General features: G+C 38.2%; 1 protein-coding gene across 6 annotated transcripts; it reads right to left on the reverse strand.

Moving 5' to 3' along the window:
* Nucleotides 1–4,355: 4,355 nt before the first annotated feature.
* On the reverse strand, nucleotides 4,356–15,087 carry LOC113682676 (DNA mismatch repair protein Mlh3). 6 transcript variants are annotated; one of them, XM_089212887.1, is made up of 10 exons: nucleotides 12,037–15,086; nucleotides 11,004–11,197; nucleotides 10,270–10,426; nucleotides 9,204–9,281; nucleotides 8,563–8,849; nucleotides 7,900–7,923; nucleotides 7,074–7,152; nucleotides 6,535–6,634; nucleotides 5,722–5,779; nucleotides 4,356–4,906 (listed from the first exon to the last, which is right to left on the reverse strand). In XM_089212887.1, the coding sequence occupies exons 1-10, from the start codon at nucleotides 14,936–14,938 to the stop codon at nucleotides 4,850–4,852; spliced, it is 3,936 nt and encodes a 1,311-aa protein (XP_089069013.1). In that variant the 5' UTR covers nucleotides 14,939–15,086; the 3' UTR covers nucleotides 4,356–4,849. The 6 variants fall into 6 exon arrangements, 4 of the variants coding, with proteins under 4 accessions (XP_089069013.1, XP_027055643.2, XP_089069011.1 ...); XM_027199842.2 differs by having other exon boundaries at nucleotides 12,028–15,086; XM_089212885.1 differs by lacking the exon at nucleotides 4,356–4,906 and having other exon boundaries at nucleotides 5,036–5,779; nucleotides 12,028–15,087.
* Nucleotides 15,088–15,097: the final 10 nt, after the last annotated feature.

Genomic DNA, 15,097 nt, shown 5'->3' on the forward strand with positions numbered 1-15,097 from the left:
TCTTAGTGGATCATGGGGAGCACTATGTTTACTGTCACATGACTGATGACCTTGACAGCTACGGGGGTGGTGGATGTACGCAAAAAGGTACGTTGTTTCTTGTCACTCTTACCCTAGATCCACATATTCGCTTTAGAAGGAAAATTTGGCATTTTACTTTTTGATGAAAAATTTTACTACACCATAAGTTACATATGATTAGAAATAGTCATCAAACACACCAAGCGCACGGTACGTTCAGGATTTCCAATAGCACTGCCACAGCTATCACCAGCTATTACCTATGATGCACAGCGTTAACAAGATCACCATCTTTTCTTCAGACTAGAGATTAATGAAAGGGTAGATGCAAGGAAAATCGTGACGGAAATTCTTTTAGTGTTTAAAAAGATCTAACAAAACCGATCTAAGTATTTTGAGATTACCGAAGCCATTACGGTGAAAAATATAAAAGGCTAATTCAGTTACGAAAGGGCATTAAAATTTAATCGTGATAATAGTGTCAACATTCTCGCACATTATTACATTACATTTAAAAACTGAAAATAATTTCAAACATAATATTTGTAATTATGTTATTATACATAAGTTAAAGAATTAAATAGGACGCATCGATTCTCTGTGACTCTGAGTTTCGCGTCTAAGCGCTCGTCAGACAGAACTTTATTCAATGAAGAACATACCTCCTTATATATAAATTAGATAAGTAGCTAATTAATTCACTACTGTGATGATCTAATCTACGTGTGAAATAAAGATTCTATAGAGCTATTGTTGGCGGCTTGTGAAATTTGCTAAGTGAAACTTATTCTTGTAGCCTCCAGTCTTATTCTCATACCACAATCAGCGACAAAGACATCGACATAATTATGCACTGCCGGAAATCACCCTCTACTTGACAACGAGACCGCCAGAACAAAGAAAAACCACGGCAGCATGTTCGACGTAACTATGGGCAGCTTCGACGGAGCGGAAGTTGGTGAGCTCATCGGGTTTTCCCTTGAACAACCTCAGCGAGAAATACGGCAAAAACAACGTAGGACTCTGCAGAGACGACGGGCTGGTACTTCTAAGAAACGCAAGCGGGCCACAATCAGAACGGACTAGAAAGGACGTCACACGAGAATTTAAGAAACAAGTACTGAACATTTCTATAAGCACAAACCTAAAAATCTGCTACTTCCTCGACGTCACCCTGAACCTCACGGACGGGGTCCACAGTCCGTACAGAAAGCCCAACAACGAAACTCTCTACATTGACACCAATTCCAACCATCCCCCTACAATAATAAAACACCTACCAGCAGCCATCGGCCGACGAATCTCCGACATTTCCTCAAGCAAAGAACTCTTTAACAAAGCCATACCACATTACAAAAGTGCACTTAAACAAAGTGGACACGACGAAAAATTAATCTACACTGAACGCAAGAAACCTGTAACTCACACCGTGCAGAACAGCCGCAAGAACAGAGAAAGAAACATAATGTGGTTTAATCCGCCCTACAGCATGAACGTACAAGCAAACATCGGCAGAGAGTTTCTGAACCTCTTCAGTAAACATTTTCCGAAAAATCACCAGTACAACAAGATTTTCAACAAAAAACAACATGAAAGTTAGTTACAGCTGCACTGACAACCTACAAACCATAAGTAAGAAACACAACAGAAAAATCCTCGAGACAAGCAAGACCCCCTCCACGGAAAACAACTGTAACTGCAGGAAAAAAAACGACTGCCCTCTGAAAAACAACTGCCTCACTTCAAGCGTCGTCTACAACGCCAACGCAACAACAGAAGGTGACACAACCGGAAAGAATTACATTGGGCTAACAGAAGGAACCTTTAAACAACGTTACGCGCAACACAAACTTTCCTCTCGGAACAGAAACTATTCAAACAGCATGGAACTATCAAAACATATCTGGATACTCAAAGACAACAAGACCAATTTTACAATTAACTGGAGTATTTTAACGACTGCCCCGGCCAACAGCAACAAAAGCAAGCGGTGCCACTTGTGCCTCACAGAAAAACTTTATTTAGTTAGAGCGAAGAAGCCGTCTTTATTAAACAAAAGAACAGAAGTCATTTCTAAATGCCGCCACGAGAATAAGTTTTACTTAGCAAATTTCACAAGCCGCCAATAATAGCTCTCTAGAATCTGTGGGAACACTGTAAAACACAGAGGAGATAATGGAAACAAACAAATCAAAGCCATGGGCTACGTCTTGGTTCGGTGACAAGATAATGAATATAAGCGCCAGGAAATGAACAAGAAGCTAACCGAAAAGTTGTAAACATTTAAATGTCACAAAAGGGGTCTGAAAAAGCAATTAGACACTGAGTATGAACTGATCTGGCTTCTTCTTTATAGGATTTCCCAAAGCAAATTTCAACTTGCATTTTCCGAAAAAACTGGACAAAAGCGCTTCAGGTAAATGAAAAGATAGTGAGTCACCCTCAGCGTAGTCGGCCATGATTCATCAAACCAAGTATAACAGCCCGATGTTTTATGGAAATCGTATTTAATATCTAATCACAAAATTATTCGATGTTAATGTGAGTAGTGCACTTCTAGTAACCTCAGGGTTCAATTATCTTTTTCTAAAAACTTGAGGTCAGCGAATAGAATAACAGATGGCCTTTGTGAAAAAAATATCAATCACCAGTAGTACTACCATTATTATCATCATCATCACATAAGTAAATGAGTACAGAACAACAAATCCTATTAATCCGAAGGATGTTACAATGAGGCTATGGTGCACAAAATAATGGTTGATATTAGCAAAATTACATAACATATAAGTTTCAAGAGGGTTATCTCTACAAAATAAAGTTTCCAAAAGTGATGCTATCGTCTTTTTGTGCCCAGTAAATTCTCAGATATTTCGAGGCTTATTTTATTATTCGCTAGTCTGTTTTACTGAAAGTTGTGACCGAGGTAGGTCACCTTATATCGCTTTCATGATATCCTACCTGATCATATAAAGAGCTGAAATTCTCCTTCATGTTATAATAGATGGTTTTAGTACATGAGATCGCTAGCAACATTATCGATTCTCACCCTGTTACCATAAAGATCTTGTTTCGGAACAAAACTATTTTAAGATCATCAAACATTTTCACTATGCCATTAAGTAATTACCTGAAAACCAACAGATCGATAAAAAAAAGACACAAAATGGTGAAAGATTCTTTAAGAGCTAGCGTGAAAGTTATTAGCCCTATAAATATTCAGCAAATATACTTTGAAGCATATATATTTTTTAACACTATAGACGATAAACAGTGATCGAATTTTAACAACTAATAGGCAACTTTATTAAAAGAAAACTTGTTCTCGTTTAGATTCTTGCTAATCTAAGGCGATCGATTTTTGAGGCAATTGTAAGATGTCTCGGTATGAAGATCGGAAACTAAAAGGAGATTATTGTCATCCAAAAACAGGCAAGCTCCCTTTAATCACCGATCACTGACGGACAATATCGTGGCGCGTCACTTGGTCGTGACGCGTGGAAGGCGCTGATCGGCCCGTTTCAATGCTGTCGGTGACAGTCTTTACTCTAAAGCAAGAGCCGGCATAATTTCCGACCAAAGAAAGCATTGCAACAGCTGTGATTCTAGAATCGGCTTTGGTACAGGAGGGAAGCCTGAAAACTTCAAGACATGTGGGAACGAGGCAACGCAATCGCCAGATAATGGAGAACAACACCTCAAAGCCATGGGGTAAATTTTGGTGCAGTGACATGGAAACCAATGCATTTTTACAAAAATAAAACTGAAGCCAGTCGAATGTGACTCGTAGATATGTAGATGTATCAAACTGGGCACAAAGAAATTGGACACCAAATCTGTAGTATTCAAATTCCATCTGCTTTTATACTCCCAAATCGAATTTACAAAATTTGTTTCCCGATCTAAAGTAACCTTTTTTTTTTGTTTTTAGTCCTTAAGGAGAGGGGTGGAGGGTTGAAAGAACAGAAGCCCTGAACGCAGTTGGGGGTAGTGAGTCGTGCCCACTCTTCTCTGCTCAGATTCATCTGATCGATGAATTACATACAAGTGGTTAGCTGCCTTGTATCCTTTGGGAAGAATAAAAAAAGTAGAGATTCTGCCATAAAATAATAAAAACGAACAAACAAACACAAAAAGAGGAGAAAGTGGAGCCTCGCAGGTAATTAAATGAAAGGCGTCTCGTTCCCACCGTTAGATTCATTAGATTAATAAAGTACGAATAAGTGGTTAACTGTATGGCATCGTTTGGTAAAAATGGAAGTACGTGAGGTACTGCCGCGAAAAGTTGCCATGCTCGATTTTAGTGAAATACAGACTAGTAGCTTCAAGGAAAATGCAAACGTAATCCTTCTGTAATTTTCACATCATAATATTTGTAAGGTTTAGAAACTTGTTTAAGTTGCCAGAAGAGGCTTTCTCCTTCCTCTCCCTCTTCGCCCATTCACACATCCTTGTAAGATAGCCTTTTCCCAACGTCCCAATGTAAAATGCTGTAAGGTTTTTCAGTTTTTGCTTCCTCAAAAATTTCTCTAGTCACATTCATGTCCTTCATGTTTTCAGTAAGTAAGTACTTGGGAGTAGATAATAAAATTATAGTATCATTAAAACAATAATAGCAATAACAACTTTCTCACAATAAAATAACAACGATGAAAACTTAGAAGTAAACGAATTTGATCAAACTAATCCCTCTGATAAAACTGTTTAATGGATCACGATAGAATTGGAAAATCGCATACACCAACCCGCTTACCGACCTCGTATCTACATAACAGATATAAGATGTTACATTAACCAATTGCGACCACTCTTTTTATATCTGAAGGTTCTAATATTTCTTAAGAACAGGCTGCAGGTTTGCTAATGTTGGTCTGTGTACAGTTTCCTGTTGAAAAAAGATCATAAGGACTTACTCTATTCAGTATCTATAAACACATGTTCTAGGCAGTTAAACGTTTAATCATAACCAGTTCTAATCATAACAATTGTTCTAATCATAATAATTGTTTAATCATAACAATTTCCTAAAATGTGATTGGTGCATTAGCCGCGTTATTTTTCACTTATCACTCTGTAAAGCTGTAATCGGACAGTATAATCGGCCAGTTGGTTGTAATCGAACACGTGTAATCGGACAGTTGAAGTAATCAATCATACTAAGTCCACTCAGCCAAATCCACCAATCACACAATTAATCACAATTACCATAGCAACAACCACTTATCCTGAAAAAATTGTAGATTTTCCAAAGTTGAGGAATTTTTCACTTAGGCATTGCCTCTACTGGACCTATTTGTCCTAAATGCATTTGCTGTTTTCGGATATTGTAACAGTTATGATTGATTGGTAACAGGACTTTGTGTCGTCCAATTCTGTATGTAATCAAACTCGTGATTAACAAATCAGACTCCCGCTTCGCGGTCGTTCAATTTTGTTTATCACTCTTATGATTATAGACATGATTGGACTCCACTCGGTCCTAATACCAATATCAATTCTGGTTGCAAACTTCACTGAAGTTGATTCTCGATTCCCTTTGTCTCTTGGTCTCAGCCATAGATAATTTGGCTTAGGAGTTGTAAAAAAATTGTGAATCAACTAAGTACGACACGTTCCGCTTGACAATGACATTTGTCTGCACAACTCCCATCTAAAAACAAAGTTATAAGATAAAATTGTTGGTGGTGTTCTTTTACTTGCCTTGGGGTTCATTTTCTTTTCTACAAACTTGAAGTCAACCAGTGGTATAACAGATGGCCTATGTAAAAGCCAAACAAACAAACAAACGGTCACCGATGGTGCAATCACTATCATCATGAACATTACTGTCATGATCAATATCATCGTCATTATTAAATAGTTAAATGAGTAAAGTATAGCAAATCCTAGTAATACACTGCATATACCATTAAAAGGACTGACAAACACATTAAGTGGAAAACTCTACTTTGAATAAAACAACATTTCTCAACCCACACTTCACAAATATGATTTTCATATAACCACAGTCATTTAAACCCTACTTTATTAAGCCGAAGTAGAACATTAAGTCGAGTACCCTGCACTTAATGTCTGAACGGGAAGGCCGAATAGGCAAATATTTTGCGAGAGGTCTTAAGGTCTGTACCGATGAACGACAACGAAATATTTTCCCTTCTTACCCAAATTAACTCAGTCAATAATAATTTTATTATGAGACTACCATTTTTTTCCTCTCTCAGCCTGCATCTTCAAGAGCCGTAGGGTTTTCCTTCTCCGTTTGTGCCACAATTTAAAGCCATCGGAAAAGGATTTTAAACGAGTTTTCATAAAATGCAAACGCATATGCAAGGCTGTGAGGGTCATAAGATGGATAAGTTCGAGACCCATGCCAGTTTCGTTCATATTCAAGGACTCCTGAAAAAATTATGGCCGCTGGTCCAGACTGTTTTTAACCTAGTGCTTATATATTAGCCAATAAAGCATACCGGTATATACAGAAAAATGACAGGCTCAGGTGGTTGCATCACTTACCTGCCATGTGCACATTGAAAAGGTAACTGACACTTAGACAGACTATGGATTAGTTCCTGACACTCAGCTGTGCCAAGAGGCTCCCCAAACTTAACAGCACCTGCAAAATAAAGAAATGCCTTCAAAATGGTTGAAATTCATGTAAAATGAGGTCACATCATAAAGAAACAGGAAATAAATCAGTTCATTTTCTGCTTACTTAAGATCTTCAGTAAACATAGCATTTATTTTGTTTATCTCTACCTTCAGCTAGAATGAGTGAAGACTTGTTCTCCAAGTGGAGGAATTGTTGGACAACTATTTAGCACACAACTATAACTATGATTACATGTGAATTCCATGAAATAATTTCAAACAGTTTGTGGGAAATATATGAGTCGTTTCAGGTACCTCTCAGTGCTACTAATCAAAAGCTGCAACTTCTAATTGACAACAGAAGCATCAGAGAAATCCTTCTCTTTATCATAACATGTCAGCGTTTTTAGCAAGAAAAAGTTCGTGTATGTAAAAACCTCTGCGCTTAAGCTATCTGTTCATACCATGGCAAGCCTGGGAGCTGATCACATCAGAAATAGCCTTGGGAATAACAGGAGGTACTCCGCGTGTCCTTGAAAATTGCTGTTGACAATATCAAAAGATCCTGTTATAATTATAAGAAATTAAATGCTTTCAGACTGCACCACCCTAATGACTGCCTTAAAGAAGTATTTGGCCAAATAAAGTGTCAATAACTGTTTACTCCAAGGTTACAAAGACTACAAAAATCAGTTAACATACCACTGTCCTCTGGCTTCAAGACATTCTTGGCAAAACAACAGCGATGCATTCTATTTACTATAAGGGCTGAAGGTTGACTTGTTCGAACGTTAAACACTGAACGATCCAAACTTGGATTTTCCCGTTTTTTAGGCTTCGGTTTTAACAGACAAATTTTTTAAGCGCTTCCGATTTATTCGACCGTGAATGAATAAAAGTTATATATGAGAACTGCGGTTTACGAAATGTATATGAAAGCGATCTTCGCAGTAATCAACACTACTTAAGCAGTACTGAAAATAAGACCTGAAAAAAATTTCAATCCTGTAGGGGATTTGAACCCATGAAGAAATGAATATATTTCCAAAACTAAAAGCTAAAATACTAGCAATGGAAAAAAATACGAGGAGATATTCTGCTCATTGCTCGCATTTTTCTTCCTTCCTACTGGGCTTGGAAAAGACTAAGCCACCCGTGAAATATCCGCCCGTATTATGTGTTGAACAAAGCGACTAAGTTGCACCTATTTATGAACGACTGCTTTATATGATCAATTTTGTAATGATATATGCAAATATATCTTTAGCCTTATCAAAAAGTGCAACTTACTTCAAGATGTTCTCTGATCAGCCCCTAATCAGGAAATACAATGCCCATTAAAACACAGGTGTTCTTTACATGTGACAGATTACTGACTGAGACTTGTAAAGTCAACACGGAAGATAACTCAGTACTCTACGCTACAGCCATTTTGGTATCCATAGCCGCTAGCAAAAATTTACGTATTGAATCCACAGTAAAAGTCTCCTTTCTGTGGAAACCTGTACTCAGTGATCTGTAGCAAGCTGTAACGTTTAAGGGAGCTAAAATTTGTACAAATTATCTTGTAATATTGCTCAAATTGTCCCTTTCCGTGTTTTTTTTCCTTACGATTTAAACGTTGTTTTGTTTTAATAGGGTGAACGTTTTTTTCATCAAAACTTGCCCTAGGGTGGCTGAGCTTAGAGCCCTGTGACTAGATCACTCCAACATTTCTGGTTGCACATGTACTAATACTGTTAAGAGAAATTAGTTAGTTGTCAATACTGGGAGTGAAAGGTTTAAGTTAAGTGATGTCCAGGAATGGCCCGGTTATGTTAAATTTATTTGAAACAACAAATCAAAAAAAGAAAAGGCAAGTATCTGCTTAAATTTCATTTACAAGTATTTCTAATCATAACAAGAACAACTTTTGCCAAACTTGAGTTTACTCCCATTTAAAATAATTGGTACCTTCACGTTATCGACAGCAACTGAAGGTCTTCCACGCTTGACTTCAGAAAACTCTCGTTCGACAAAAACAGACGGTACGCTATCCACAAGGACTGATACGTCCTCAGAGGATTCTGATGATTGGCTTATTAGAAAACGTATCCCAATACGTTCTATTTCAGCTTGAGAAGCTTTCAAGAGCCAAATTTCCTCTTGAGAAAAACAAAGTTTCAGAGGAGGTGAGACTGTTGAGGACTTGATCCTGAGTTTTCCTCCAGTTTTTGTGTCACTGCCATCTCCAAAGAGTTCTGTGATCAAAAGACAATTATCATTGCATTAAGTATCAAGTAAAGCAACGATCCTCACAGGGGAGCTAAAATTTTTCAGGCTTCGTCTGGATTTGAACCCATGTCTCCCGGATACTAATTGGGCTCAACAAACAACTGGGCTAAGAAGCCACAAGATGGGAACAAGGCGCAGTGTTAAAGAGTTATTCTTTCCGAGGAGGAATCTGATCACAACTTCTAACAATTTCAATCTTATAATCATGTGTCTATGTTCCTTATTTGTAACACCACTGATGACCAATCATAATACACTCACAATTTAAAGGAAACCTATCATTATATTGACGTAAAAAATTTTTCGCAGCACAACCATACCTGATTGAAGACGTTCTAATCGAACTCGCTCATGCGCAGCGTGTTGATCTACCAGGACGAGTAAGCCATCAGCTCCCTCTAATTTTCGAAGACCAGAAAAATTCAACAAGTATCAGTTAGAAGGAGTAAAAGGGCTTCCACTTACTTACATGCACATCAAAATTTCCTCTTATGGAACCTTTCCTGCTTTTGCTTCTTTCCACCCAAACAGTGCTGTGCTTTCTTGAAGTCAATTAACAAGTCATAATCTGTGATTCTGATCCGTTTCCTTCACAATTGCACATTTTTTTAAACAATTAAAAACAAATCAAAAAGAACATTTAACTTGATAACCTTTTCTTCTTGAAACAATACTCTTTAATTGTATAGCTGGATTAACCCTCAAAAGCGAAAGTTCACAATAAAGCAAATTGCAGTTGTTGCTGTTGTTAATGTACTACAACAAACTTAAATCATCATATTATCTATGATCGTGTGGACTGATCAACCACCTGGAGTAGTGCACAAAAGACAGATATGACTAAGACTAATGTTTTGGCAACCCGAGTGGAAGTCACCATCTGATTGATCAGTATTGTCTTGATTTTCTCCCTTGTTAAACTCGAGAAGACTACTTATTCAGCCTTTCCACCCAATGATCTCAATGATTTCACCATCAATTCTCTTCCTCCGTATATTTCCCATAATATTTTGGCTTTGAGTATTAAGTGCTAAACCAAACCATGCCCTCAAGTTGAATTTTCTCAATCTATCCTATCACGACCGACTTACGCCACTTTAGTCTTATCGCCAGTAACATCGCAGCTAAACTGACCAATCAGTATACACGAACAGGACTTAGTACACCCGACTGACAACAACTCTTCACTTGACTTTGATGATGATTCCACTCAGGTTGTAGAACATCAGTCACCACTACTGACAACAGTCCATCGCAGGACTGCACCCATGCAGACGATCAGACTACACGATTCCTTGTCGAGTTAATTTGACGCAAACAATAATTACTGAATGGTCATGAACTTTGCCAAATCAATGACTGCTTTTGATAAGCCAAGCGTCTCACCTTCATGTGATACAACTCCCACGATAAATTTCTCATCCAGTTGTCGCAACACCCTCATGCTGGTCAACATCTCTTTTGTGAAACGGTATGGATGAGCCACATTATGCACTGAGATCTGCGATTTATCCAAGCCTGGTTTGTTGACCGTAAGTATATCCTAAAATTTTAAAAACACACCTCCACTTGTGAGAATCCGCAAAAAGGGGTTAGTGAGACTTTGCTGACCTCAGACAGCTCTCTCAAGAAAGAAACATAACTGGTTTAGTAGACCTTAAAATTTTAGAACATGTTTCCCAAAAATTCCTAGTCTCATGCAAAGCTGCTTTAGTAAGGAATGCCAATTCCCTTTCCGTACAATTTATGGTGCTGACAAGAGTGCAGCTCTTCTTTCCATTGCTTTACTTGTGGCTAATCAAGAATTATTTCAGTGTAGTACATCATACTGAGGAACATTTCGAAAATTTTTTGGCCTTTCCCAGAATAAAATCATAAAGAAGCTTTGTGCTTGATTTTTGTTTATGACAATAAGGCTATCACAACGATTAAGGTATGGCATCAATACACGTGTGTAGTTGTGAATCCAACGTGGCATTAGTCTTTGGCCATAAAACTGCAAAATAAAACTTGGCCAATATCCAGCCATGTTGACCAAACAAAGCTGGTCAATAACGCATATGTATTGTCAGTGCGCCACTAGTGCCTATGCAAGTGTAATTAAAATTCCATTTCCTGACCTTTTCTGGAGCAGCAAATACAGGATTTTTCCAATTGTCAAGCAGCTGTGTCACAGTTTTTCCTCCATTGTTAAGTAGGTCTTGTTCATAAGCTTGCAGGGCACCTGCATCAGTCCACTTACAAAGCTTCTCTTCTGCTTCTTGTTCTTCCAAGTGTTTCTTGTATAAAAAGGCCAAGTGAGAATCACCCATTCCTAAAATGTACAGAAACATGCAAAGTTGTTTCTCTAAAGAGCAACTGAAGTTTGAAAGGAACTGCCACACACATATTGCCCAGATATAAATGTTTTGAACTAGAACTCTTAGCAATGAAGTTCTGTTCTCTCTTCTGGTTGCCAAACATCTACTTGCAAACTAGTTGAGAGAATTTGCTGATACATGTACACACACTGCAAGACAACAAATGTTGTACAGGCCTGATTTTTTTTTGTGCCTTATTTTCACTACTGCTTATAAGTAGTAGTGTTTCTTACAGCAAAGATCAATTCCATATTCATTTCTTAGTCCCAGTTGACATATATGATTTTCATATATTCACAGTCGTTTATTCATTGCGTCACTGGTTTATTACAAATCAACACAATGACCAGTTCCCAGTTGGCTTGTTAGCTTAGTTGGTAGGGGACTGCAGGGTGATTACAGAGGTCATGGGTTCAAATCCCATACAGGCACGAATTTTTTTCAGGTCTTATTTTCAAGACTGCTTATTATTAGTAGTGTTTATTACTGCCAATATTGCTATCGTACTCATTTCTTAAACCACAGTTCACATATATGATTTTCATATATTCACAGTCAAACCCCTGAATGAAAGTGTTTCTCCTCTAATGTCACCTGTTTGCAAGATAGGACATTCAGGTAAATTTTAAGGAAAAGTCAATAGTTCAATTTCCTCGTGTAGTCCAGAAAACGGAGTAGCAATGCATATACCTCAAAATAAGAGTAGAAAAAAAATTGCAAATCTAACTTTTTAAAATCCATTTATAAAATATTATTTCATTGACAGAGCCAAGATCAACATTACCCTCAGTACCTGTGGCAGGTTCCTGTTTCCTATCCTCCCGTGGAAGCCAAGGGGTACACAAAAAGGACAAGTGAGAGGCACACGGGTGTGGCACATGCTGTCTACAGTCCTCTTCTTTCCCACAAAATTCAGTTTCACTTAACACCGAACAGTCATCATCTTTAATACTGAATTCATTTGGTGCTTCAAAGGAAGAGTGTCCAGTTCGACTGTTGATGAACAATTTTCTTCCCAAAGATGCATCAAATGTACAAAACCAATCCTTGTTTGAAGAACCTAACATTCCTGTGTGGATTTCAATTGTATCAGGATTCATGTTAGATTCTGATGTCAATGACTGGTGACTAGATTTGCCTTTCATTGGAAGCAATTCAGTCTTTCCAGGATTCCCTCTTTGATGGCTGTTGGTGTCTTTGGGAGATTTTTCTATGTATCTGCCTTTATCAACTTGCTCAGAATACAATTCATTTTCAAAACAACCAAGTACTGCAGAGGTATCTTTCCTAGTAGGAAATTTTGATACACAAATCTGATCTGTGGTTTTATCTGAATAATATTTTCTGAGATATGAAGAATCACCTGAGCCACAGGTCTCTTCAGCAACCACAGCCACACCAGCCTTGTTTCCCGCACTGTGTACTTCAATGCCGCACATAGCATTATGATCCAAACTGACATTTGCAATTGTTTCTTTGACAAAATAATTGCTAGAATATGCTGATGACTTAGTATTGCAATTGTCATTAACAGGAGCACCACCTGCATCACAGTCACTTCTCTTGACATTCATTGATTTTCTCCTGTCTAGAACAAATCTGCTGTTACAGTTTCCTTTCAGGGTGATTACCTTCCTATTCTTTGATGGCGATGCTAACTCATCCCCTGATGCTTCCTTGGTTTCTTGCAATCTCTTCCTGGTACACTGCCTATTCAGAAAAATAGGACTCGGAGAAGTAAAAGTTGACAATACACCAGTTTTCCTTTCACCTTTTGTAGAAGCAACAGAGGATTGATGATTGTTTTGGCGTGTTGAATGCAAAAACATTCTTCTGTGTTTTGGACTATTAGAATCAGATTGATAAACTTCTCTCTTTACACCTTCATTACTTCCAAGCGTTCCAAGCGATAACAATGAGCCAGTCACCGTGTTCCTCATGGAGCTATTTGATGTATTACAGGCATCCAAACTACCAGCAGTGTTCCTGATTGACAGTTTAAATGAGTTGCTAAAACTGTTATAACCATCTTTGCTGGTGGAAATATTTCTCACATCATTTAATTCATAACATATGTCGGCAGGCAAAATTAATTTGTGACTGGCAACTGCACCATTTACCGCATTTTTTATCATCTGGGCATGAACTGATCCACTGTCTTTAAAAGAACTGCCAGTCAAAGAAACGCAGAAAGATTTTTCCTTAGTGAGGAGAGAGTTACTATTGTCTGCAGCTGTAACCAAAGTGTTAGTATTTACCAGTCCTGAAACAGGGTTTGAACCTGAAGCAACAACATTCCCTGATGAAGTCATTTGATCTTCACTTTCATCTGTCTTAGAATTATCATCAGTGGATTTAATTTCTTTATCAGAGCTAGAAAAGACAGAAAATTCATTCTCTGAACAAGAAGTGTCAAGAAGTGATTCAACTTTTTTAACTCCCCTTGGCCTCAAAACAGTTGAAGAGTGCAAGCTCTTGTTAACATTGCTGGTTTCAATCTCCCTTTTGTACTCAAAAGCCTCAAGATTAGCATAACGTGAAGTTTTCATAACAGGTCCATCCTCATTTGACTCTGATACATCTGAGGTTGCTGAATCGTCCAGGTTGGAGAGCAAGTTTTGTTCAACCAGAAATTCTTCAATACATTTTTCCACACAACTGAGGACTTTGTCCCAATTCTGAAATTCAATCAATGTCTTTGCTGGCTCAAGGCAAACATCATATTCAGTGACAAGACAGTCAATATTTAGAACAAATATACCATGTTTCTCAAAAATCTTTGTATTCTGAGGGCTCGTTGTTTTACTCTGGTGGTTCTCTGATCTGACAGTATCTTTCTCCTCAGGCAAAGGCAATCTCTTCAAATGCTCTGATTTTGCGAGAATGCTATTCACAAGCTTGTGAAGTCTTGTCTTCAGTATTAAACGCCTATTTATATACAAAAATTGCAGACTCTTACTATGGTGTGTGTCGGTTGAAATAAAACCAGAAACTTTGAAGTTGTCCTGTTCAAATTGTACTTGTTGCAAATGTTTTGATCTTTGGTTGCCAAACAGCTGAGAGAATGCTGAGACAACAGACTTGCAGTCATGCGTTCGAAGGCATTTCACACCCGATGAATCGTTTATCAATGTGAATGCAGTCTTTGGGTTTATAAGAGCAATGGATGCAATTCTATGCCGAACACGGTCAAAGTCAAGTGTTTCCATGATAGCTTTACGTCTCACAGGAAGGTTTGAGAAAAGCCCATGAACTGTTACACTTGTTCCACGGATAGTTCTCGGAAATCGGGACTCTTTGAGCTCAAGGACTTGAGAAGTTCGAAACAATTTGCAGTAAGTTTGATGAGAAGACCGATGACGGGTGGATATTTCTAGCACATCACAAATCTCTCGTATACTTGCAAGAGCTTCTCCTCTGAAACCATGAAAACTCAGCTGTTCCAAATCTTCAAGCACATGGCATTTACTACTCGAGTATCGCTCTCCAACAAATCTCAGATCTCCGTGGGTTATACCAATACCATTATCGCACACTTGGATCTTAAAATTCGGAATGTCTATCCGAACTGTGATGCAGGTAGCTTCAGCATCTAAGCTGTTCAAAACAAGTTCTTCGACGCATTGCGTGAAGTTGGTGATGGCGACCCCTGATCTTAGACGAGATCGCACCTCTTCTTGCAAAGGGCGGATCATACCTGACAGTAGAAGGAGATTACATATTTTTGCGAACTAAGTGACTTGGCCAGACATAATCACTATACCTTTCAGGTGTCATGATGTAAATATTGCACGCAGGATCTCTGCCGATACGCGCCATAATGAAATTCTGCGCGCTTAAGATATCCCAGGGAC

Source organism: Pocillopora damicornis, chromosome 7, assembly GCF_964200805.1.
Source record: "Pocillopora damicornis chromosome 7, jaPocDami1.2, whole genome shotgun sequence".
Taxonomy (NCBI): domain Eukaryota; kingdom Metazoa; phylum Cnidaria; class Anthozoa; order Scleractinia; family Pocilloporidae; genus Pocillopora; species Pocillopora damicornis.